General features: G+C 35.8%; 1 protein-coding gene across 7 annotated transcripts in view; it reads left to right on the forward strand.

Annotated features, from left to right (window-relative positions):
• HEATR5A (HEAT repeat containing 5A) overlaps positions 1 to 27526 on the forward strand; it is a 75773-nt gene that overhangs the window by 20404 nt on the left and 27843 nt on the right. For 6 of the 7 annotated variants that reach the window (XM_064512385.1, XM_064512382.1, XM_064512384.1 and 3 more), the window contains exons 8-22: positions 44 to 204; positions 4154 to 4409; positions 5504 to 5659; positions 6240 to 6490; positions 10345 to 10456; positions 11280 to 11432; positions 12797 to 12896; positions 13706 to 13815; positions 18038 to 18201; positions 18318 to 18493; positions 20029 to 20134; positions 22945 to 23135; positions 23588 to 23747; positions 24841 to 25030; positions 25590 to 25759. In XM_064512385.1, coding sequence (XP_064368455.1) covers positions 44 to 204; positions 4154 to 4409; positions 5504 to 5659; positions 6240 to 6490; positions 10345 to 10456; positions 11280 to 11432; positions 12797 to 12896; positions 13706 to 13815; positions 18038 to 18201; positions 18318 to 18493; positions 20029 to 20134; positions 22945 to 23135; positions 23588 to 23747; positions 24841 to 25030; positions 25590 to 25759 — 2456 coding nt within the window. Of the gene's footprint in view, positions 1 to 43; positions 205 to 4153; positions 4410 to 5503; positions 5660 to 6239; positions 6491 to 10344; positions 10457 to 11279; positions 11433 to 12796; positions 12897 to 13705; positions 13816 to 18037; positions 18202 to 18317; positions 18494 to 20028; positions 20135 to 22944; positions 23136 to 23587; positions 23748 to 24840; positions 25031 to 25589; positions 25760 to 27526 lie in introns of those variants that run through there. The other variant, XM_064512388.1, reaches the window with a different exon arrangement.

A 27526-nucleotide genomic window follows, 5' to 3' on the forward strand; every position in this document is an offset into this window, starting at 1 on the left:
GTTTTACTGACATATTCTTCTAAACATATATACCTATTTTTAGCATCCACCAGGCAAAACTTTCGCAGAATCTCTCTAGAAGAAGCCATGGAGCTATTAGGAACTGGATTTTTACGTGGAAGTTGTGGATTTCTACGAGCCAGTGGTGATATGCTGAAAGGGACTAGTTCAGTCAGCAGAGATGTCAGAGTTGGAGTCACCCAGGTTTGGATTACATTATTTGTGATTTTCTAAGATTGCCAAACATTCCTAAAACAACTGTTTTGCTTTCCGTATTTCTGTTATTTCATCCTTTTTCTTATCTGTGATAACATGATTTATAATAAGGATTTTCATCTTTAGGTACACTAAAAAGAAAAAAAATCTGATGTTGCTTGTTTATATAATAGTTTGAAATTGTCCAGATGAAATGTGTATTGCTTGTGAAAGCTTCTAGTAATATAAATTTCAAATAACTCATATAAATTAGTTCCTCAAAATATTTTTTAATTTAAAACTTAACAAATACCATATGTTTAAAAACTGTGAATTTACAAAAATTACAAGAATTCTTTGAACTTGGAATCAGTTTTCTTATATTACATATAGGGACATTTCAGTCCCATTCTGAAAGAATGGTTCTGCGTTGAATAACTGCTTGAAAAATAAGGGAAACAGAATTTAGTAAAAAAAATTGAATGTCTGCTGTTTTTGCTGTGTTCCAGGATGATCAGTAAAGGATAGAATCTTGTTAACTGAGAAATAGTGAAGTCAGACCATATAGTGCACGCTGGTAAAAGCAATATAAATTTTTCAGATAAAGTCAAATTGACTTTTTGCTGTAAATGACATCTTAAACAACATTTACATGTTAAAACCTAGTTATTAAAATATTAAAGCCATGAATCAAGATGAAAGCTGATGATGAACATTTATGTATCAAACAACTGTGATAATTTTAATATGTTACCATCCCTGCAACTATTCGTTACCTCCCCTATGCCAATAAGGGAATGCTCGAGCCATTTCAACTTCTGCAGTGCAAAAATTCTGCAAATTAGCTTGAATTACTGATATAAGTTGCCAGACCTTGCACTGAAAGAGCTAAAAGGTGCTCACGGATTGTCTTCTGTCTTCAGCCAATGCTGAGTGGGAGTTTTCTGGCAGAGAGACAGAACAGCTGGGGGCAATAATATCTTGGCAGCTATTTGCCAAGAAAATGCATGCCAGTCTCCTAGAGTCTTGTATGTACACAGAACAGTTTTATTGTTTTTTCAAGAACAGATATTTCAGTTAAGCATTTTGATTATTTATTACTGGTTTGAGGTTGTCTCCTTTTTGATGTACAGGGTATAATTGATGATGTAGTTGATATAATAGCACATGTGCTAAAGAATTTATATACTCCAACTGTACCATCACAGTTAAAGCAGTGTGATGTGTTTATAAGCAAATACTTGAAGAATTGTGCGTACCTCAGTGCCTGTAAGTAAAAAAGAACTTGCATTTATAAAATATATTAATTATTACGTGAATTACAGGTTGTTATAAATTAAAAAATCAGAAAAGTATTGAAGATGACTTTTTAAATGTGGAAGAAGAATTTATATTTGATCAGCATTCAGCCGTGTTCAAGATGTAGTTCAAGATGTAGCCAGAATGTCAAGGGAAAGTTATAATTCCTCTTTATTCAGCACTTGTGAAACCATCTGGAGTACTGTGTCCAATTTTGGGCCTCTCGGGGACACTCATATATTGGAACAAGTACAGTGGAGGGCCTCCAAGATGGCTAGGGGAGTAGAGGACATGATGTATAGGGAGAGGGTGAGAGAACCCCTAAGAGTTTGTTCAGCCTTAAGAAGCAAAGGTTACAGATCTTAACTGCTGTCTTCAACTAGCTAATGGGAGTGTATAGAGAAGATGGAGGTACACTCCTGTTGGAAGTGCATGGTGAGGCAATGGACACAGGCTGTAATGTAAATATTAGGGAAAACTTCTTAAAGTGAGAGTAATCAAACCTTGGAAAAGATTGCCCCAGGAGACTGTGCAACGTCCCTTCTTAAGAAGACATTCAAAACTGGTTTTTGTGTAATATTTACTACTTTGAGTTGCATGATTAAAGTCTTGTATAATAGAGTAAATATACATGTATAGTATTATATGCAGAATATAATCTGCAGGCTCCAATCAAAGTAACGATTTCTGTATCAAGGTAATGATTATGTTCTGAGAGTTTGCAAGCTTGGAACTGGTGCTAAAAACTGAACAGCATTTTATGTATATATAATTATACATGAATATACATTATATCTCTTCTGATTTCATATCTCAAAAATGTATTTCAGTGGCATCAAACAAGCTTAAATTTAAATACTGAAATTGAGTCAGCAACTGCAAGAGTACGGATTTTTACAATTCTCAAAATCCTCTTTTTGTGCATATCTGTATTTATAATCCCTTCTTGCTGCATGTTTTAGTTGTGGCCCCTACTTTATTTTATTTATAGCCATCCATTTAGTTTTAACCCGTAAGAATTTTCTATATAAATGGGTATGTTAACAGTTGAGTCTTGAGCCTGAGGAAGAAAATACTTTCTTGTTTAGTTTCCTGGAGAGCTGTAAGCACACAGATTCCACACCCTGAACCTACAGAAGAATTTTCCTGACTGTGTTCCTGAAGGATACATTTAGAATTGGAAAGTATTATGTTTTAATGATGGGATTATGGAAATAGAAATTGAAAGGCCCTAGCTAAACTCAACTATACTGTTAAAGAATTAAACTGTTGATGGCATTGTACTTTAAACACAAGAAGTAAGTGTATGACAAATTCAGAAGGAAATGTAGCAAAACTGAGATAGTATACAAAGGCTTGCAGGAGATAAATCTATCTTATAAAATCAGTTTTACATATGCCCTCTAATTGTGGTCAAATACAGGCAATTGTTTATGCTATTTCTCTTTATTCTGATTGTCTACACTTCTAAATTAGTTTTAAAAACAAAAATCAGAGTGATTAAATTATCTTAACTAGCCATAGCAATATGACTCTTCATAAGTCTATCCCGTTAAATTTTTCCATTTTCAGGTCTGTAAAATGAGGGTAATGTACTGGTACATTATGAGGCCTAAGTAATATTTGTCAAGAGCTATCAAGTTATTGAAGAAAAAATTGTTTTATCCAACTGCTAGCTTTTTTGTATATCCAGAAGTTGAGTTCTTTTTTCTCCCTCCACAAGTATTTTGCTGGGAATTCTGAGAGGAAAAAAAGGAATAGTGCTTCACCTCTTTTTACATGAATAATTTAGTTGTTGATATTAGACATGGGGAAAGTATGCATTGGATAAATACTGAAGTTTGATGGGTGGTAGTAAATGTGAACTTTCTTATGAGGAATTTTGTCTGTTCGTTTGCACAGTCTCACTTAATTGTATTCACTTTTCTTCATGATAGCAAATCTATTCATTAAAAGCAGAATCCAACAAATACATATGGAAGACATTTGTAAGGGAGTGGAAAAATAAATGGTCTTGTGGTGATTAGGTTTGTAAAATGGCTCTGCATTCTTTCTCGTGGCATCCATAGTCTCTTTATGGTACCTTCATTGCAAGGCAAACAATTAAAATTCAGTGAAATGAAGAGCAGTGCATGGGGCTGTAAATACTCCCTAATTCAAAGCCTATAATAACAAAATTCTCTCAGGGCTGTGTGTTACACTTTTGTAACATAGTAGTTCTTAAAATGCATTCATACATTAAATTTGGGGTTCGTGTGCAGAATGTTAAATAGCTGGAAGCTGTTGTTCAGTGAGACCAAACACAATGTTTTACATAACAAGTGCCTGTGCAGGGTGAACTGCCATTTCTCACACTCTGAAATGAAGTAAAACAGGCAAGCAGCTTGAATTAACTTACAGTCAAACCAAGCTGCAATATTGCTAGTACAGTTTTAATTTGTACTGATTTAAATGATTTAAATAGGCAAAAAAAATGCAGCTACCTGAAACTGAGAACATACATGATTTATGGATGTATAAATGTATAAATGATCTCAGTTTAATGATGTTCTAGTAGTGGAAAAGTGTGGGGATCAAAAAATATGTACAGGGGCTAGCTAGTAGTGGTTTTCCAGATGGTATTACTCTAAAATGTGACTTCTTTTCAAATCTCTTTCAGGCATATGTGGTATTTGTCTCCACGTTAGGAGGACAATGGCTTGAAAGGAACTTCTCTGCCTTCCTTTCCCATATTCTAGATCTCGTGTCTCAGTCTCACCCTAAGGCTATTCAGACTCAGATGGATGCTATCTGCTGTCGCCGCTGTATTTCATTTATCCTTCGAGCTACAGTAGGAGGCCTTCTTGGGGAAAAAGCTCAAATTGCAGCTGCCAAGGAGATTTGTCAGGCCATCTGGAAATTGAAGAAAGTTGTGGGTATGGGTCTAACAAGATTATCCATTCAGGCCTCTGTTTTTCTTTATTTAAGTGATTGTTTGTCCAACTTCCTAATTCAGAGACTGCAGGAACAGAAAATCTAGTGCTGATTTATTACCATAATAATGTAGAAGGCTTCTGTTGGGTGCTTTTTTTTTTTACTCAGGCTGGTTATTGATTTGTGTGTGTCTGTGTTTATGCATGCCCATACAGACACATATGTAAACTTTTTTTTAAAAAAAGCAACTTCTTCCCAAGCAACATCATTTCAATAAATGATAAATATATTAAAATAGTAAGTATAACAAAATAAGTATACGCAGTAATAAAACATATATAATATTATAAAGTAAGTTCAATTGGTAGTTGATATGTGACTAGCCAGATTCTGCCTTCCTGTTCAGTGCAGCTGACACTACTGATGGTTCAAAAAAGAAGAATTTGTTCCTAATTGACAAAGCAACCATTTCTTCTGGAGAAAAAAGATCATTTATAGCATAAAGTCCTGTACACAGCTTCTACGCAAACTGCTGCTCTCCTAGCATCAGCCATGTGGGGGAAAAGAGAGAATGCTAGGCATAGTCAGTTCCTCCCTGGTAAAAGTTGCATATTGTATCTTGGTTAAATATCTGGGAATCTAAACTGACCGTAATTTGTATTTCAGAAGTAAAGGTAAACTCGCACAGAAATGCATTTTCTCTCTCTGTCTCTTCCCCCCCGCTCTCTCTCCCCCACAACACAAAGTAGTAAATTCTGTTGAAATACAACCTCTTCAAGTAATATTGGTGAGGTTGAAAATAGCATTCTGCTTTGTAGCCACCATACCCTGACATTTGTCAGAGGAGCAATATGGCAGTTTGTATTTTTCTCCCCACCTGCCCTCACCAAAGTTTCTACAATATCTGTTTCAGTGGTAGAAATGTACTTGTCTCAGTGAAAGTAAACCTTTATCAAAACTGTTTGATCAGTGATAAAAATGGCAATGATAAAAGCTCATTTGGTAATGTAGATAACTTACCATAGGAAAATGCTTTCTCCAGTCTGTTTTATTCTGGCAATGATTTCATAGGAGTTTTCTTATATTGCATTATCAGACGCTGCAATGAGTGACAGTAACTTGGAAACACGAATTACTACAACAGATGTAACAGCAAGTCAGCATGTACTTGTGTGTACGCTGCAGGAACTCGGAAGTCTCATCCATGGCTTAGGAACTACAGCAGCACCATTACTACAAGATTCCAGTACAGGTACATACCCTGAATTGTTTTTTGTTTTGGGTGTTGTTTGTTTGTTTGTTTATTGGTGATGAGTATGAAATTTACCTGATTAAGGGTCAAATTTAAACTGAGTCCAACACACTCTGTATGGTTTACAATAAATCAGTTTGATAAAGCTAAGTATCTTCATCTACTTATACTGTTTTCATTTAAATGCAGTGAGAATTTTGTTCTTTTTTTGCTTTAATCCTAATGCATTCATATGTACCATACCTCCAGCTTTGAAAGCTGATTGGTTCAAGTGGACATCTGTTTCCGCTGCGCGGATTTCTGCTTCCTTGGATATAGATGCTTCCTATGCATGACATTTTATGTTTGCTTCATGCTATTACTTTTCACTTAGGGTAACCTTTTTAAAAAAGTTTTAAAGTATTTAAAATTGATGAGAAATATTTCACAATAAAACACAATAGCACTTTTTAAAGAGAAGTACAGGAACTAGATAGTGGTATGTTTACCATTCTTCTATATACACTTCTGCTTGTTTTGTCTTTTTAAGAATCATCTCCTTTGCCTCCATCTTAAGTGTGTTTATTCCTTTATTTTTCAGGAATTCTGGAAGCAGTCATTTCTGTCATTCTTCATCCCAGCATTTCCGTTAGACTAACAGCAGCTTGGTGTTTGCGCTGTATTGCAATAGCACTGCCGTCCTATGTGTCCCTACTTTTGGATCGCTGCATTGAACGTCTTAGTGTATTGAAATCCTCCCCAGAAGCAGTGACTGGTTATAGTTTTGCTGTTGCTGCTTTGCTGGGTGCAGTAAAACTCTGTCCTTTAGGAATTCCACATGGAAAAGGGAAGGTATGGTTCTAATAAAATACTTGCAATTCTTTGATGATTTTTGCAAAAGTTTTTGTATGTATTCTTTATCATGTGATTACAAAACTAGGATTCCCCAGTATACCCATGTGATGTGATCTTTTCTTGAGAAGGGGTTTTCCAAGCATATCATAATTCAAGTAAGCAAATGTTTTTTCTCAGAAGTGTCACCATATAACTTGACAGGAATGTGAATTTCTTAAAATAAGTTGTACATCATTAATAGCTCTGTTAACCACTCAATCTGCTACCTTTTTCTAATGGAGAAGTTTGTTAGGTATTACTACCCTGTTTTGGGAGAGAAGTCAATTCTGAGAAACTATGAGGGCTTAAATTGAACCGTCTAAAAAAGGATTTATTTGCAGAATAATTTTCTTGAAGAGTTATGTTTTTCAGAATTGCAAATTCTTTCCAGCAAGAGTAAAGCTTCTGTAATTCTAGCCCTGTTTGTCGTTTGCTTAAATTGGCATGCTGACATTTCTTTCTCCTTCCTGTGAGCTTCACAGCAATGTTAATGGTAAGAAAAGGCTAGACTGTAATACACCTGAAATGTATCAGGTTTGCAAAGGAAAATATCTTTCTTTTATAAAAACTAATTGGAGGGATATATACAGATCTATTGCATGCTGGGACATTAGAAATCTAAATTTCCTGGAAGGAAACTCATTTAACTACAAATTCTCTGAATGAACATTTCCCATTCCCATCAATGACTTCAGTATACGTTTTTGTCAATGCTTAAACCAACAACAGTTAATAATTCTGTAATATCTTGAAAATCTTTAATCAAGTCTCACAAACAAACATTTTCATGTTGTTAAATAAAATTTAACAGAAATCAATTTCTTGCATCAATATTGTATAAAATGGTCATGCCAATCTTTCTGCTAGGACAGATAGGATATGCCATACTCTGAAGTCTGAGTTAGAGTTATCCAAATATAGAGATAAAGGCTAGGAGTATAAGCAGTTTCCATCTGCACAAGAACCTATCCCTTTCACAGCTGGAAAACCATGGTGCAACACAAATATCAGTACATGCTAATTCCCTGCATAGTGTAGAAACTTACCTTCTCCCTTCTGAAAACATCTGTTTCAGAGCCAAGGGACGTTAGGGAAGTAAAGCGACATGCCTTTTGTTGACACAAGTATTCTGTTTTTCTTGTTATTGCACCACTGTAAGATGAAAGGAATGCTTTAACATATTAGCAAATACTGTCCTTACAGTGATACCAGCCCACCCCTTCAGTATTGTCGAGTACTAACAGTTACATAGCACTTATGAACATATATTGCTATTTACAGTTCTCAACATTCGAAATCCCCACTGCTTATGAAACAGTTTTTAGCAAAAAGGAAGAAGCTATTTTTGTTAGATTTTAAAAACTTTATCTGGTGTTTGCTCACCGGACCGCGAGGAGAGAACTAAATGTATAGTTTGTACAGTCATGTAGGTAAAAAGTGCCATCCAAATACTTTATATCTAAGTATAACGTATGCTATTTAACAGGAAAACATAATTCTTAACAAAGATTTCTTTTAGAGGAACATGACAGGAAGAAATAGGGCCTCGGGAAGCTATGGGAGGGCAGAGACAGATGGTGTGAAAAACATTATATTCTGCACTAAGTTGTTGTGAGGGAGAACAGACGAGTGTACAAAAGCTCTTTTCCATTCTCCCCTAGGAACACTGCCAGATTCCAAACTATCTCCTTTTCGGAGGAACTGAAAGAGACCAGCGTTAAATAAAGCAGTTTTGAAAAAGAAGTATCAAATCTGGACGGTGGTGACCTGGGCAGAAGCCATATTATGTTAATGCATTTTCCTTTGTGAGAGAATGGTTAGAGTTGCAGGTTCAAGTGGAACCTATTCAAAGAAACAAAATAATTAGTATATTTATATATATTCATCATTCTGTGCTAGTGCTTATATTTCAGCTTTAAAGAAATCCTTCAAAAATAAGTCATAAGTACTAGTATATAGAAGAACCATCAGAAATCATTAAATGAAGCCCTTTCTAGGATGTTTGTTTATCAGGTAATTTGAATATACCAAGCTGTTAGTAACTTTTAATAGTATAATTTAACAAGAATGCTGTTTTAATTTTAGAATCTAATATTTTATCATCATAATTTTTATTTTATCTATCAAAAATCCATCAAAATAAACTTATTAATTTGTAGGCACCTGATAGCATTATGGAATTGGGTCTGAGTTTCTTGCTATAATGTGAGAGGAAGATAACGTTCTGCTTGGGGACAATGAAATAGGATTAAATATTATGACAAATGCTATTGAAAAGCTGTTTTGTAATGGTAGTATCTGCCCCCCTGGTACTTTCCCTGTGTAAACTGGGGCCATGGTTAGGAATTAAGATTACTATAACCAGTAGCAAGATATTGTGGCGGAGGGTCCTGGCAACAGATGAACATGCTGTTTGTGCACTGAGATTGTTCTCCCATGAGCTGAAGCAGGGAAGGTAGTTGCAGCAGGCTTGTTATCTAGAGAAGTAGAAAATCTTGCCTGCTTGGGAAGGAGAGGAAAAATTTCAGGGGAAGTCAATAGGATAGATAAAACTATGCTCTCTGCTTGAGGCAGAATGTTTATAAATAGCTTTTTGCTGGTCTGTAGTAGCAAGGGTGGAGAAGGTACTTTTAGAAACATTTTTATTTCTCGGTTTGACTCAAAAACATTTTTGGTCCCTACCTGTGATACCATAGTCCAGGAAACAGCTGCTTATATCTCTTTGCACTTAGCAGCAAGCAAATTCCTGCCTTCCCAGTTCTTCCAAAATGCAGAGATTTTTTTTCTTTTCCAGTTTTACCAATGCTGTCTCATTATCCATAGCTTCCAAGGAAAACAAGTTTCATTTGCTGACCTTGTTAGGTTTCTGATGGGTATTCTCTGGACTGTTTTCATGAACTCCACCTGACTTTGTCTGTCATTACTGAGAATGAGAGTCATTCTCTCCTAGTGACAAGTAGGTGTGGTGTTGGAAGAAGTTAGCACACATCCTTTGTGCCTTGTCAAATTCTTGATCACGTCTTTCTGTTTGTCAGAGTTTTGTACTTTTTTTCTTTTGCATGGTATGATTTCACTGAGCTCATCTTGCAGGACTGTATAATTTTAACACCTTCTGAAGGCCGTGGTCTGTGTACGCTGACTTCTGTATAACAGGCTTTTTTATTACTGTTCACTTACTCACTGTCTATTTGATTATCCTTGAATTGTGAGCTCCTCAGAGAAACAGTTGACCCTTAGGATTTGGAAACTGCTCAGCATGCAAGAGGGAAGGCATTAAAGAACACAATTGTCTTTACCAGAGAATGAAAGGGATTATCAGCCTTTACACAGAACTTATCCTGTGGGCTAGCAGTCTTTATGCTTCTTTATTTTTTTTTTTCACGGTGTTGCTTAAGTGTAATCATATTATTTTGGAAAAAAGAGCTCAAGGACATTTGCCTCCTCCACTGCAGTCCCTTATTCTGTATTAACATCAAATCTTCTGACTGAGAAGCGATTTGCTGAGGATAAGGGATGGCTTAGAGATAGCATAAAGGTTTTAGGTTTCTTCCTTCTAAACCATGCCAAACTGCTTCAAAACTTGGGTACAGTCTGCCCAAGAAGGCATATCAGAAGATTTGTTAGCTGTGTGGTGGTTATGGCACTGGCATGACATTTTTATTGAAACAAGGGAATGGGGGGCATTTGTAAATTTAGTCTGGAAACAGCCAAGGACTGAATCATTTTCCTTTTAAGCTGTATTTGAGATCCATATGTAGTTACTAAGATGCTGATGCTCTTTGTTTGTTTGTTTGTTTGTTTTAACTTTGAAGGTAATCATGACAGTAGCAGAGGATTTGTTGTGTTCTGCTTCTCAGAACAGCCGCATTTCACTGCAGCGAACACAGGCAGGGTGGCTGTTGATAGCTGCCCTCATGACGTTAGGTAATAGGTTTCTACAATTTTTACTTAACTAAAATGAGCTGTTTTGTGTTCTGTCTCTAACTTGAATTCTTACGATGTTTCATTTAACTTACTACTGCAAAACAATTCTAAAATAATAATGTAAATTGGAATCTTTAAAAAACTTTCTAAAATAAAAATGCCATTACTTTCAAATTTGCTATTAATTCATTGGGAGTAATGTCTGAAAAAGCAGTGTTTGGGTGGGACCACAGTTAAATATGAAATAAGAATGAGAGTGTATTTCCTTCTCTTGTCAGACACTTGAAATATTACTGAACTTTCTGTTACTTACTAGTGGTCACATTATTGACTCTAATCTCTAAATTACTGATGACAAATTAATTCTATTTATTTTGATCATATTTTAAGCTGTCTTTCACATTTTAACTATTATTTCTGCCCATCCATTTTTCCTGGATTAGGGAGAATGCACCCTGTGCATGAACCTACATCAAATGTTTGTGTTTCTGAACACCACTACTGCTTATTAGATTGCTGTTATGCTAGTGGTCTACTGGGTCTAAGCACAGTAAGACAGAGATTATTGTTGGCTCGGTGACATACTGTTAGGCATATCAGTGGGCATGCAGCTGTGTATGAAAATAGAATATCAAAGCAGTAAAAAACTGAGAAATTATGTATAAGCAGGCTGGCAAAGTAGCATAAAAATTTGTTGAGATGCTTATCTATAGTTTTTATGGTCAAAGCGGTAATGGTTTTATGAACATAGAAAAAGGAATTAAGGAGAACATTTTAATTTTATGAATTCTCACATTGGCATGACAACTCTCAATACTTAAAGGTCCTGCAGTTGTCCAACACCATCTGCCAAGAATGCTGTTACTGTGGAAGTGCATCTTTCCATTGTCTCCTAAAGACCTAGAAATGGAGAAGACTCGAGGAGATTCGTTTACATGGCAAGTAACACTGGAAGGCCGTGCTGGTGCTCTCTGTGGTAAGAGGGATTTGCCGTGTCTTTCTCTGAATGCCTATAGTTTTTGTTTTTGTTTTCCTTCTGAGAGAACAAAGATACTTCATATTGATGCTTATCAGGGGGGTAGAGGGTGGTGATAGAAGAGGTGCTACCTCCCCAACATGCATGCTTGTGTGTGTGTGTGTATATACATATTTTTATATCTATATGTTTACCTATGTGTGTATATATATGTATGTGTATGCACATTTTTGTAAAAATAAAGAAATAATCTATTATTGAAGAGGGTTTTTTCTCTTGTTCTTCTAATCAGTTGATTTCTAAGCAGTGAAAGCAGTGAGTGGTATCAGGAAGGGTGCTTCCCTTTTTCTTGTTTAACATACGTATCACAGTAACATCTGAGGGCCTAAGCCAGGGTATGGTCTGTTGTTTATACAGTCTACTGTATTTGGTAGATAACAGTTCTGTTTCCTAAGAGCTGGTTTTCTATAAACAGAATAGAATTAGTGGATGAATCAAACAATTTTGCCAGGCTGAGAAGAGTCAGGTAGAAAATATAATAAGGAAATTGCAGTTCTCAGCCAGTAAACACTGCCGTCTACTTGACTACTGTCTAGTAGGTTGCAATTTTTCATTGTGAAATACAGGGAATCTGGGTTTCCAAGAGACTATTCCAGTGACCTTCAAATACTTAATATGTTCCAAACATGTACTCTGGAGTACTGAAGGGTCCTTTGCATAGCAGAAATATGAGGTCCAGGATAGTGATCATCCTTCTCTCACTATTAAAATCTATTTGGAAGTGTGGAATTAAACAGTAGTTTCATTTTTAAAATAACCTGAACAGTTAACCTTTAAATATTTGTCATTTTTGAAAATAGGACTGTATACTCTCTACGTGCTTTTTGAAATACTAAGTCAAGTTTAATTTTCAGTAAATAATGAAAGATACTTAAGTACAAATGAATTGTTTCTTGCAGCACAGTCATTAAGCTAAATTTGAAGGAAAAACTAGCAAGTTAAACTGCAGCAGATCATCTAGTCATCACAAGTCATCTAGTCATCATGCCTCTTTTTTCCCCCCCCCCCCGAATAGCATGGAATTATCTCCCATAAATCGATTGGTAACAGAGCAAGAAATGTTTGCATTAATGTATACAATTAGAAGACAAGGTACTAACATCCAAGCTGAGACACCAAAACTATGCATATATAAATAAGATTTTTCATTCAAGATTTTATCAGTTTCTTAAATTATTGGTCAAGATGCTGTAATTTTTTGTATTTTTTCTTCTGCTTTAAAGGATTAGTGAGGTAGTGGTGTAATTTCCCACTCTCTCCTGTCATCTGATTCTAACTGAGTTAAAATCCAATTCCTTTTTTAGCTATCAAAAGCTTTGTTTCCCATTGTGCTGGTCTTCTTACGGATGAAGTTGTTCAGAGACTTCTTCCTCCTCTCCCAAGTGCTGTTGATTTATTGACACAGTAAGTATATCAAAACATTAAATGAGATTCTGGTTTTGAAAAGCTACAGAACAATCTTCTTGTATTTTTGATTTAGTGAATTGTCTGAAGAACTATCTTTCCAAAGTACAGTAATTACAGAATTCAGCTGTGTAACTGAACTCTCTATAGGCTTTAGCTAGTGTAATACTGTGTCCTACAGATTCCAGTATAATGTTAAGAAACTAGAGAATAAATTATATTATGCTTTTGATAAATTAATGTCTTTATTTGCTTCTTTAATCAAATATACTATTAATATTATATATAATATTAATCAAATTAATGTGTGTGTGGTTAGTTTTTATAAAATAAAAAAGACACAGTTCAAGAGTATGCTGGGGCAGAAAATTTTATAGATGGTCTTCTTTGTAGTTAGATTGACAGCTAACCTGGAAAGGTTTGGCGGGGTGGCATATATTATTTAAACTTGTCGTCACTTTGGAGTATGTAGTGATTTAATGTATTTGGGCTATAAAATCTAACTCAGAGGTATAGGCACAAAAAGTTAATTTTAATAAATATTGGAACAATCAAATGCAATAAAAAAGCTTATTTATTTCTCTAGCATTACATAAAAATAAGGATTCGGAATGGACAATGGAGAGGTTCTGTCAGAGGATATGAATATAAATTGTTTTGTTTCTGCTGTTGGTAATGCAAAGCAGAACTGTAGTTATAACAAGCACAGATTTAAAAGTATTCAGTAGAGTTTGGTACAAGTGAAACCAGGGTGTTCCATAATGCTTGATCTCTTTCTAACCTCTATGATGTGTGTTTTATATTTTAAGGCTTTCTTCAATATATAAATTATATGGCAATTCTTTAAAAACATCATCAATAGTTTACAGACATAAACTTTATGAATTACTGGCAGTATTACCTCCAAAGACTTATGAAGGTATGTATTTTCTTACAAAAAAATATCTACTAAAAATACCATGAGCTCATTTGTCAGTTTTTGGTCAACATATTTTAAGCTACCAGGATTTAGTTTTGCCTTTTATAATACACAAGTTTTATTCCCTCTATTTAGATTTGATGACACTGTAGTGAAGTCGGAGTGTTTTTGAGTAGCTTGGTGCTTTTGGTCCCCCCCCCCCCGCCTTTTTCCTCTCCCCTATTAAAAATTCAGACTTTTGTCCTGTTTTTAGTTGAAACTTGAAAATAAACAACCTTGAAATTATAAGTTATTTGAAGAAGTGACTTACTTTGATACCAGTTTTACTTCCTACTGAATCCTAAATTTGAAAGTTATAATCTCAACAGAAGTCTTAAGATACACTCTCTTTTCTGTAGCCGAACATATTTGGCAGTATTTGAAATCCATGTAATCCAGTCAGCTATGCACTATAGTTAGACTAACATATGAACCAAAACATTAAATACTTTTATCTTCTTTAAGTTGTCATGTGAATTTATTTTGCCATAGAACATTAGTTCTACATAGAACCAGTGTTTGACAGTTGTGAAGATGAGTACAGGATACTTTATCAGGACAGAGAGAATATAGGCCATCGTGCCACTGAATTGGCTGTGTCTTTCTTATCATGGAGGAAATGCTTACTCAATCTGCTCCATCTAGCGGTACTAGCTAAACAGATATTCATAGGAATAAATCCCTAAGTTATTTGCCTTAAAGCTCCTGTCATATTAACAGTCTGAATGTAACACTTGAAGCACAGTGTATAATATTCGATCGTGGGATGAATTTAGAAGGCAGAAAATTACATCTCCATCCCTCACTGCAAGTTATTACTTCCTTTGTTCTTTTATTGCAGGAATAAAGTTTTACAGAATATAAATACCTGGGTCCGGGTGGGTTTTTGAGCTTTTTGTTTGTTTGGGGTTTTTGCATATACTGTAACTATAATGAAATAGTATTTTACAGTATGACCTGTTCTCTCTGAGTCTTGTGAGAGCACTGTCCTAGCTGAGGGTGTTGCAGTCTAAACCAATGAAGTAAAAGCTTTCAAATACTTGAAATAAATAGGCAGTCACATTGCTGAAAGCTTTGTAAATAGCCTCGAAAGCTCATATGTCTTGAGCATGTGTAGAATGAAAACTTAGTAGTAATTCTCTTTGAAAAATGTAGTCTCGGAGTTGTTCACCCATTTGCAATACAGCAGTATGAAACGGGAAAGAATGGGAATAAATATATATACAAAATTTATTTTCAAGGTCCTTTATATACTTAAACATGAAACTATGCATTGTTCATAAATGCTAAGCAAGTTTTTAAGGTAAAGCTTAGAAGGCATACCTTTCTTTCCCTTATGTTTCCAATATGACAACTTCATGGAGAAATTGGATGTCCTTGTAAATATTAGAATTTTTTTGAAATAAGTTATTTGAGAAAACAATATGATTACGGAACTCGTGATGCTTTTTTCTGTGTCTGATTTTATTCATTATCACTAGGAGGAATAGTAGATGCATTCTCGTGTTGCACAGCCAAGCACACTTTTCATGGCTCAGACAAACACAGTGAATGAGAAACTTTCACAAATTCATGGATACTTTTTTTTCTTTTCTTCCATCCAGGTAATTAGCCAGAGTCTAGCAACCTGCAAGTTGTTCCTTTTTGAGAATATTGATGATGGGGTCAAATACTAGGACAGTGTTAAGTATTTGCAAAGAATGTACAAAGACAGTTTTCTTGAGCACAAGGGGAACAAAACAAAATACCCAACAAAGAAAACAGTAGGAAGCAGATTCTTTATTCGTAGCTCCAAGCCTCTTTCTTAACCTTTAGATTTCTGAGGTCCGTGATCTTAGGACTTGCTTACATTCTGCTTGGTCCTTTCTTGCTGTCTTTCTACCTCTGTGATGTTTCTTTAGCTGCTTTCTGTCATCAGCAAAATCAGTATCTGTGCAAACAGCAGGATTATGAAGGCTTACGGTGAGTGTGCATCAGTGAGCAGTAGCTAATTTTTCATGATTTTAGCAATGTCAAATATGAGAAAAATATATTCGTTTAACTTGAGTATCAGTGAAAAACATTTAACATGTTTTAGCTGCTGTTTCCTGTCATATGCAAATGGTCAGTCTTTGCAACTTAGCTGATGAAAAGTATGAACTTTTTAAGCAGGAGTAAGTTGGTACTGTTTCTAAGATGATAATTCATACGCTTGACCATTTTTTCATGTGTCATTGGTTTCGAATGGTGATGTGCTCATGTTTGTGAGGCCAAAACATTTATTTCCTGAATTAATATAAAAATATTAATTATTATAATATCCAATTTGAGTAGTTTCACACAAATCATTTCAGTAGTTTGAATTTTGTTCATTAGATTTGTTACCATTTTCTGTAATCTGAAATTAATGGTTTCTGTCAGACAGCTCATTAGGGTACTTTTCATTCTTTAGCTTTTTGTGCTTGCTATGTTCCACTGTTCCACTGAAGCACTGAATTCTCTTTCTTAGCAGGACAAAGAAGAATAGTTAGAATGCTGGAACAGCATTCTGGCTCAAAATTTTGAACTACTTTGCACTGGGATAACACTCTTTGAAGTATCAAGGCTGGCTGAGTGACTGTGGAACTAAAATAAACCTATATTTGGTTAAAATTAGTCTGGTTAAAAATTGCTGAGTGTCTCTCTCAGATCTGATTTGAAAAGATGTTTTCATAGAAGGGGGATTTTTTGAATTTTGTTTTTGCTTTGTGATCTATAACTAGTCATGAAAAAGCAAGGTTTAGTTGTTTAATTATTGTGTTTTTTAAAAGGCTGAATATCCATTTGCTACAGTGTCTGTGCATCTCAGAATATATTTGATAGTGTTGATCTTTAATATTTCAGTTTGAGTTAAGCATTTTGGAAAAAATGATATGCTTGCTAATTAGTCATGGAGGTTAAAAGAAGCAGGAGATAGAAGCTTAGAAACAGAGGCAGGAAAAGCAACAGAAGCATGCAGGGGAGGAGAGGCTGAAGGGGGCAGAAATGGGAAAAGGAAAAAAGAAAAAGAAAAAAAAAGTCAACTTTCTCATGACATTAAGTAATACAGGTAGGGTAAAATAGTTTACTGCTGCTATTGGTTGTAATCAGTTACACCTATACAAATGACTGTAGTTGTGCTCATGACCTGTGCTGGCAACTGTGTCATCCCCCTTTTTAGAACCTTTGTGAGTTGAAAATGTATAGGCAACTTTAGTGCTAATGGATAATGGTGTGTTTATGTAACGAGAAACTGAATGCAAAGAACTGGATACATGGACTCGAGATCCCCTTAATGTTGGCATTTCCTAAGTCTTCAGGAATTAACTTTGCAGTTTTAATGCCCTGGAGGTAAATTTATATGTAATTTTTGTAGAAAGGATATGTACACTGTGATATCTTTAAGGTTAGTTCTGCAGTGTTTTTCAACAGGACAACTTATCAGATAAAGCCAGACCTTTCACAGCACTTACGGTTGAGCACTAGAATGCGGTCCCCGCTTTAAAGATCACTGCAGGGACTGTTTTAATAACCTAAAATAGTCTGAATGTTTAATGTTATTGTTTATGCGTAATGATGTTTAACTTTGTCTGAATTTTTATGTACAAAAATACATGAAAGTTTGAAGTACCAGTGCAAATTATCATCATGTAACCTACAATAAATTCCTCATGTTTATTTGCTGAGTGCAAACTTCGGAGATAGGAGAGTATACTGTACAGCTTTTGGATAGTTATCAAACTAGTTAATGTTTAAATTACATCTACTTGCCAAGGGCGAGTATTCCTGTGTGGTAATGTAATACATTCCACAGCATTAATTTTCAGAAAATTTGTAGTTGAAATGTGTTTCTTCTTGTACCTGCCCTCCTCCTTCCATTTAAATCTTAACTGTCAATAAATAACTGTATTAACAGTTTTATGGCATTATGCTTTCTGTAAAGGTGTAAATGCCACTGATTTTCAGGTTCTCAGTTGCTGTATGTCCTTAGCTTACCTATCTTACTTGGTGCTTCATCGTTTCCTTGCAAGAAGAGAGGAGTGTTCTTCAGTTAACTGTTTGAAGACCTTAGAAAAATGTTAGATAGATGTTGCAATTTTAGTATAAATGTCTTGTTCAAGCAACAAAGTTGCGCATGGCAAGTAATTAACTGAAAATTGTGAGTATTTTTCCTTTTAATTTAAAGGAAGCTTCTCTGCTGTTCTAAGGGAGCTAGTGGCTGACTTAACTGTTCCAGATAGCCAGATCGATGCCTCTACATTCTTGCTTCCACCTCTTTGTCATGCGAATGATCTCCTTTTACTTGGTCCCTTACTGCAGGAGACTGACCACCGATTTATTGAAGAGCAGGTACTTCCTGATCTAGTATAATGATGATACTATATTTTCATACAATTCTCGTTATTTGGATCAGTGTTGGTTTAGACTTGGTCAAAATATGACTATCATTTTTATCCCTCCTACAGCTCCTCTTAGGTAACAGCACAGCTGGAGGCAGCCTGGAATATGATCCTTACTCAGTTTATGAGAAAGTTGCAAAAGGTGATTCAGTGCCTAAACCTCTACCTCCCATGTTGTCTGTTATCAGTGCAGCAGCTCATCTTTTTGGAGTTATATTTTCTCATGTAGCAGAATCTCAAAGGTAAAGTAGTAGCTTTAACTTTTGGGGAATTTGGAGATGCTAAAAGACAATTAATATATTTGAAACTGCTAAAAGAGGATCGGTGTATCTGAAACTGAACAAAGAATAAAACAATTCTGGAAAAAAAATCTTGGCTTACAAAGGTAGATGCTGTAAACCGTGTGAATAATATAGTTCAGACTAACACATTATCCAGCTTTCTGTTTAAGGTCACTGACAGTGAAAAGGCACATTCAGTAAAAAGTCATTATAGTAAATTTTATTGACCAAGAAAAATGTTTGGGTTTTTCTCTATCTAGATCAATATAAATGTTATTTTAAGCGATATTACATAATTAATAATTAAATTAATAATTAAAGCACTTAATACATAATTACTTAAATGACTAAGAACCAAAAGTGAAAAAAAGATAGGAAGTTGCAGTAAAATTACACCTTTATTGTGTCTCACTCTGCATAAAAATTGATGTGAAGAAACAAGATTGTGCGGCTTAAATAGTTCTGTCAAGGTACAGAGCGCTTAAAGGCATCACAGAATTCTGTGGCTTTTTTTTTTTTCATGTGTCTGTCTGTTTTTCCTGCCATACATGTAGCATTTTGGATGGTATCATGTTTATAAGCAATCTGTTGAGGCATGAAATCCATCAAGATTTTTGCATACTGTTGGTAATTCTGCATTTTCTCAAATGTAGAATTATGGCAAATCAATTATTTTAAAATTATACACAGCTTTATATTTTCAAAGCCAATTACAGTTAATCCTCAGATCATCACCATTATAGGTGGTGATAGGTGGTGATGCTTTTGTAATTTCCTGCAAGGGATGAGTGCTAAGCACATGAGTCCTGAGTCTTGGTGTGTTCAGTACTTAGAATGTTACAGTGTCACTTTATTGAGTTTTGTTTAGTGTAATAACAAGGCAGCTGCTTGTATACATGCACGTCTGCCAATATAACTGCTACATGCTTTATAGTATTTTCTTCTGTCTTCCATTTCATTACTTATTCTCTCTTCAGTGATTACTCATTTTTGCTTTTTTTTCTGTCTGGCCAGCCTTTCTGCCTCTACTGTCATGGGGTTAGTGGGGAGTGGGGGGGGGGCGTTCCCTCACTAATTTCTCAAGACCTCAACTGATTGCTGCAGATAATTACCTTTTTTTTTTTTTTTAATCCTTTCCGTCCTCCTTTCTCACCCATAAGCCAAAATGCATTATTCCCAGATACAGTTCTTTAAGTAACATTAAACAGATGTTATTAAAACATGAGCAAATATCTGTGAATACATATGTTGTAAGGAAACTAAGGCAAAAATTCATGTTTATAAAGTAATTACCTATTCTAATATAGAATACAAAAAAGAGACAGCATTAGACAAAGAGACCAAATGAAGGAAAATGCTTCAGCCTTAGGGTAATGTATTTGTTCCACCTCTGTTTCTGTAATATACGGACTTTGTTATGTGTTTTAAAACACATAAAAAAGCCTGATTAGTTTTCCTCTCTTTGTAATTTTGTTTTGTTCTGTTATTTATTTAAGGCTTCAGGTATTAGAACAGTTGTTGGATTCCATAAAACAAGCAAAAGGATCACGGCAACAAATAGTACAACTAAATGTTGTGTCAGCCTTTTCTACTTCCTTAAAGGTAAATCTCCTCTCGCACTCTGCCCCACTTGCTTGCACTCTGCCCCTCTGCCCCACTCGCTTGCGCTCTGCTGCTCTTGTTCTCATGCACTCTGCCTCTTGTGCTCTCTCGCACTCGCTCTGCCTCTCATTCTCTATTGCTCGCTTGCTCTCTGCCACTCGCTCTGTCTCTTGTGCTCTCTTGCTCGCTCTGCCTCGCTTGCACTCTGCCTTACTCACCCCCCTCGCTTGCTCTGCCTCCCCCCCAACTCTCGCTCGCTTTGTCCTGCGCTCACTCTGCCCCCTCCCCCTCTCACTCTGCCTCTCTGCCCCATCATGCTGCCCCTTGCTCTCACTTTCTCGCCCTCTGCCCCTTGCTCTCTCACTCTGCCTCGCTCTCGCCCTCTTGCTATGCCTCTCTGCCATGCTCTTGCTCTCTTTCGCTCTCTCACTCTCTGCCTCTCTGCCTCCCTCTTGTTCTTGCTCTGAATTCTTGCTCTCACCCTCTCTCACCCTGCCTCACCCTCGCCCACTCTCTCTGCCTCTTACTCTACCTCTCTCCATAAAGTGTTGATTCTGTTATTAAAACATGGAATTTGTTGGTTCAGTTATGTGTCTATGTAGAGAAGTTCTTATGGTTCACCAGTCAAGGTGAGGATCAGTCCTAGTGTCTTCTGTGCTAATATTTATTTGTGATGTTACACTTTTCTTAAGTGCTCAAGAGTTACAGTTAAATTTTTTGATTCTTTTAAATGGCAAAGAGTGACAAAAACCCTTTCTAGTACACTATAGTGTACTAGAATCCATACTAGTGTCATTCAAAGAAGAGAGAGGTGGAAAATTTTTGTTTGTATCATTTCTGTCTGTATTACTGTCTTTCATGTTTCTTACTGTAGAAATAAAAGCAATGAGTGGTTTAAAAAAAAAGTAATCTCATAATTACGTGCCATTTTTTGCTTTTTCCTCATGCTTTATTCCTTTTTTTCCTCTGTTCACCTGTAGTTTTCATCCTTTCTTTGGCTTTCTTTAGACTAAGATAAAATGTTTTCATAACAGACAAGACCTTTTCATTTTGTCTTTTTTTTCCTTCCCCTAATCCAGTTTTGGCTTTATTGTGTAGGAGGAAAATACTCTTTTCAGTGCCTCACTATAGCTGACCTCCAAGTGGCTCTCAGAGACACTTGAAAATGGAGATTCTAGTTATCTGAAATAACTTCATCTTACTATTTTATTTTTGATGTGTACAGTTGATTTGTCAATGACACTCAAGGCCATATTCAGATGCTCTACATTTCACTTAAGTCTCTACATATAGTGTTTCCTATTGTCTGGCTCTAAAATGGGGGACCCTTGTGATTAAACAAAAGTTGAAATGCAGTTTAGCAGAACAAAATATTCCATATAGTTGCCTTAATGCCCAGACTTTGGTGGAAACAGTATTACTCAACTGCTGGACTATAACACATTTTCTATTACCAAAAGAAAATTTTAAAGGAGAAAGAGAGGAGAACCAGGTGAAATTTAATTGCTTTTTATGATGTTATAATATTTTGTAGTCAATTCACTGCATTGGAGTGCCATTTTTTATGTTGTAAGGCATTGCTTTTAGATCCTACATATTGGAGCGTTTTCTGCTTTTCATCTTCCTTTGTCTGTCTATAGGCATTATTTAGTATATCTGCTGGAAGATGGCTGATAAAATTGACTATTGTAGCCCTGAAGTGACTATCACTAGCATAGTGGTGATAAGCATATGACTTTCTTCAGTGGCAAATAAAATTCTAGGATCTGGACACATTGTAAAGTACAGAGATGTATATTCAGTGCTCCATGATCTGGGAAAGCAAAAGCCTACGATGTTTAGGAGAATGGAAGATCTCAGATAACATAGATACTACTAAGTCTATTGGGAAGTATGTGCCATGTCTTCCTGGCTTCATTTAGAGTCAGGTTGTATCAGTAGGCCCATACCCAGTGACTAGCTTAGATGCTTGGACTAGTTTCTCCCTTGGAACTCCCCCTACACTGCTCCCCCAAGTGCACTGGCTTCCACGAAGAGTCACTAGCTTGATAATAGTGCTGAATCCAGATTTAAGCAATATATTCATGTGGTATGCCTGAACTGATAGAGGAGTGAGGACTGCAGTGCAGACACGCCTGACTCTGCAGGAACCTAGAGACATCCTTGCCTGAAGCTAATGAACACTACTGTTCCAGCACTACTGCATCTGAATATAGTTTTAGAATACCTGAACAGAGATGGCTTTATCTGTGAAGCTTATTAGCTCTGTTCCTTGTAAGAATGCCTACAGTGTGCCTAGACTTGAGCTAGCCTTGAAGGAATTGCAGCCACATTTGCATGGCATCATACCTGAGTAATAATCCTAAGAGGCTCTATACAGAACTAGCTGTGTGTATATCTGTGACATATTTAATATGCAATCCAGATAATTGCTGTAGGTCTTGCTCATGCTCTTTTTTTTGACTGGAACTTTTGTTTGTGTCATTATTCTGTTATCATTGGGTTTCTCCTTGGTATTATTCCCTGAATTTCCTGCTAGTGTCTTGGTTTATTGTGTACTACTGCAATCTGTCTATCTTTTTTTTTAACCACGATGCTGATATTATAATGTTGTGATATAATGTACACTCATCTGGAGTTATACTTTCAAATCTCAAAACAGCACATAAAAACAGAGGAATTCCTCAGATAAGAGGGGAAGAAAATCAGATTCCTTCTGCAGGTCTTATAATTTTGTATGACTGAAAGAAAAAAAATGTTCTGACTACTGTACTGTCTTGCTGTTTAATATATTTAATATCTGTTTTTAGCACTTGGCTAGCTGCAAGGGAAGTTTAGGTCCAGAAGAAGTTAGAAGACCTGCCCTGACATTAGTAATGGGTGCCTTGGAAAGCAATAATCAGCTCCTAAGATGTGCTGCTGCAGAGTGTTTGGCCAGGTTGGCACAGGTGGTTTCTGACAGTGCCTTCACTGCTGGATTAGCACAAGTTAGTTTTGACAAGTAAGTTCAAAAAAAGTGTAGTAAGTTACTCGTTGAGTTTATTAAAATGCTTGAGTAATCTACCTGGTCACCAGGATGATAACAATTTAAAGAAAAGTCCTAAAAGATGGTTTCCTTGATGAATTTTATGTCACTTAAAAATCAACATGAAGAAGCACTGCCTGTAGTTCTTGGTTTTGCTTCTGTTTAAGAAGACTGTTTAAGTAAGCACATAGACAGTTGAATAAATTAAACTGGCTGCTGTTCTAGCTATGTCTTTTAAATATATATAAAATATTTTTGGTGCTTCTTTCAGAGGTGATAAATGAACATACATTTTTGGCAATATAACAATGTCTAATAAAATATTTTGCGGATTATGTACAAGAAATTCCATTTGTAAATATGCTTATTACATGGTACCTGCATTGTTGATTACACTAACAGCTCTTTTTTTTCCTTGTAATTAATAGGCTAAAATCTGCTAGGGATGTGGTATCAAGAACAGGTCATTCTTTGGCTTTGGGATGTCTGTACAGGTACCTAGGAGGAATAGGTTCTACTCAACACCTGAATGCATGTGTTGGAATCCTGTATACCTTATCTCAGGACAGTACTTCTCCTGATGTACAGGTACTTGTTACTTATCTCAAAGTGTCATATTACAACTTAGCTGTAAACTGTACATTCTGGAATAAAAGTTCTTCCTTCCTCTAAGAATAACACTTCACAGCCTGTTAGCCATACCTCCCAGGTGATGGCTGGAGCAGCAAAAGAGATGGAAACCATAGCCTCAGCTCAAAATCTACCTTCCAAGCAAGAACTATGATGAGATATGAAAGACTGTTAATTAATGATAAATGAGACTGAAGAGGCTGAGTTATGCTGTCTTGAAAAATGAAGTTTCTGATGTTTTAGGAATTGTTTAATTTCATGTTCCCCTGTCTCTTGAGCTTGATTAGATGTCCATTTTTCTTTTCTTGTCAGTGTTTGTCTCTGCTAGGATGTCTGCTTCACAGTGTTTTCCCTTGAGGGGGTATGCAATAAAAAAGAGGGGTTTGTAGCCTGAATGCTGTAGAACTTGGTCAATACTTCCTTGAATAAGGCAAGGTGTTTTGAAGATTAACTGAAATGATTTCTCCTTGGCTAAAACTGTTATCTATAAGAATAGCTTTAATGGACATTGAGTATATTTCATTTATTATCTAAATCTTAATTAACAGATTTTTTTTTAAGCTTTACCTACTGTATCTTTGCACAGAGAAGCATTGTATGTTTACATGAAACAGATATGGGTATTGGTGCAAAATAAAATAAAATACAAAAACTAAACTAAAATAAAAGGTTGTTTCAGCCACTCATATTTTTGCTATTCTGTTGTTCTCACACATGGAACTATAAGAAATTTTAGAAACAGCATTTGAGGAATAATACCACACTATTAAATTGGTTTATTCCTTTTTCTGGAAATTAACAGTGTCAAATTTAGAACAGTTCTTTAATTGCAGAGCATAGACTTCCTCTTAAAATATTTATCAAAATGGCTTATCAAGCACCATGTTCTTTAAGGTTCTGTTTACAGCCTCACTATATGTCCCTTTGGAAACTCAGGCTCTTAGTTACACTTACATGTTGAGTTTCATTTAAACTATCAAATTTTTAAAACTGGTTTTATGTATATTCTGTTTCTTGCAGACACTACATGACTGCATCTCTTATTTTACAGGCATGGGCACTACACTCTCTGTCACTGATAGTAGATTTAGCAGGTCCCTTGTTTCATGTGCATGTGGAACCTACCTTATCCCTTGTTCTCATGTTGTTGTTGACCGTGCCTCCTGCTTACACTGAAGTTCATCAAAGCCTTGGTCGCTGTTTAAATGCACTCATTACTGCTCTGGGTCCTGAGTTGCAAGGTAAGCAATATACAGTAGTGTCAATTTTTTTTTGATTTAGAAACAAAATTGCTAAATGTTGTTTGAATGTATAATTGAAATTTTATAAATAAATGTGTTAGGTTTTTTCCTCCATCATAAGCCAATATTTCATAGGTTATGAGTTCATGCAGTCAAGGTGGCATGACTGCTAGTTTTCCAAAAAAGTGTTTCTTTTTGTTATCTTTTCCTATGTTCAAACTAGTTCTCTAAGCCTTGACTTGGCCTGGCAGTTCTTACTTTTAGCCTGAAAACAAGTTATTTGTGTGTCAAGAGCTAGGAACCAGTATATGTTTTACTAGTGATGTAGACATTTAAAATGTGGCCACCTAAAATCATGCATCTAAATTAAACTTTAGATACCTGAATACTGAAGTTTCCACAGACCTTATTTATTGATATCAGAGTATAACGCAGACACTTGACAGCATAGTATCCTTCAAGAGGATGAGATATGGCTGGCTTGGAGAAAAAGACAGGTTACCATGTTTTGAAAGAAAAGTTATGTTAAAAAAAAATTTTTTTTTTCTTCTGGATATAGGCAGCAGTACCACAGTTTCAGCCTTAAGAACTTCCTGTCTCCTGGGCTGTGCAGTGATGCAAGATAATCCTGACTGCCTTGTTCAGGCTCAAGCCATCTCTTGCCTTCAGCAGCTTCACATGTTCGCTCCTCGACACGTCAACTTGTCTAGCCTTGTAAGCTGCTTATGTGTGAGTATATGTTTACTGATCTATACTCTTGTATTTTAAAATATTTTGTCCAGAAATGTTTAAAAAATGCAGACATTTCTTAAACCAGTGTAACTGATCATAATGTAGGGGTAAGATGTTTCACATCCTTTTATAGGCAAGTATTCTCTACTTTTTCAGTGTTTTCCGTTTTTCTTCCTCAGTTTCTGATTCCCCTTTACAAGAGCATATTCTGTAGAACTTTTGGCCTTGTTAACTGCTTCGAAGTGCATTCTGCTGTTCTTATTCAGGCCAGGTGTCTGACAGGATGTACTGTCCATCACAACTTTGTGCTGGATTCCTAACAGCTATTTTATGCTGGCCAGTTTTTTTCCTCTGCTGCTTTTATGTCTTAGGTGAAGGATTGATTAAAAAAAATTGTTTGTACTAATTACTGAGAGTGTTGTGGTTGTGATTTTTTTTTTTTGAATGGTGGAAAAAAAACTCTGAATTCCCAATTTTGTAATTTCTGTATCACTAATGCTTCAATCTACTGACTTCTTGGTAGTCAGTATAAAAATTTCTGACACTGCCATAAATAATAGCCTGAAGTTAGGCCCTTGAAAAATAGGGTTTGTTTTCAAAATATCTCGGTCTTGGACTAGCTTCTGTTCATCAACACCTAGTTCTATCAAGAAAACAAGAATAAACGTGTGGTAGTTATTAGGCTTTGTGTCTTTTTAGTGGCTAGTTTTGGGGGTTTTTTAACTATGACTGTCCATTCTCTCCATAAATCGGGGCAGGAGAGGGGGAGAGAAAGACAATAAAGCATAGGGCTTTTAAATCTCTGTTGTCTGTCTTAATGCAATTCTTATGCATATATCCCTGGGTGGCACTTGGATATCAATAGAAGCCACATATTGATTTTTATAGAGTTCAGGTTCCTTCCATTTATCTTAATTCGTTTTTCCTGTAAAAATGATCAACAGAGCCAGGAAAAATCAAAAGAGAAGCTCTTTGAGCCCCACACTGTGTCAGAGAAGCTCTTTGAGCCCCACACTGTGTTAGACATGCACATATTAGTTGTGGAAAAACTGGAACTCATCTGAAGTATTCTTTCTTTTACCATATTCCAGACATGATTTTCTTTCCTCTGGGTAAAAGAGAGTTTTTCATGCACTGATGTAATCACCGCAGATCGTATGAGTCACCCTGTTGCTCAGTCATTCCATTAGCATTTGGATTACTCTAAGTCCGTGGAGTTTACAGTCTGCTTCCATGTACAGTATGATCTCTCTAACTCATAACAAGTAGTTAATAATAAATAACAAGTTGTGATGAGGTCTTTTGTCTATATGATATTAGTGATTTTTATTATTTTTACAAATTGTGTCAAAGTATTTCATGAAGTACTTTATGTACTTTATTATAATGATCTAATTACTGAATTAAAGAGAAGCATGGTTCATGGCTTGGGTGTGTGCATGTTCACCTCTACCCTAAAACTACAATGAGCTTCACAGGGGAAGACTCCATCAAAGTCAGCAGCCGTACACGGATGAACTCTTCTAATTCTAAAGAGCTTGTTACAGAACTAAGGACAATGTTTTAGATGCTTAAAATTCAGTGAACATCCATGCATCGATCAGGAGTGTCATAAATGAGCAAGTTTTGAGTGTGTGCTTTGCAGATCTGTAAGAGGATCATGGCTCAAGCAGATCTCTGCATTCAAAATGCTCAGTGTCCACCTGCAGTTTCTACCTGCTAAATCACCATCTTGGTAGGGAAGCAGAATAAACCATTGGACTG

This window comes from Dromaius novaehollandiae, chromosome 5 (assembly GCF_036370855.1).
Source record: "Dromaius novaehollandiae isolate bDroNov1 chromosome 5, bDroNov1.hap1, whole genome shotgun sequence".
Classification (NCBI taxonomy): domain Eukaryota; kingdom Metazoa; phylum Chordata; class Aves; order Casuariiformes; family Dromaiidae; genus Dromaius; species Dromaius novaehollandiae.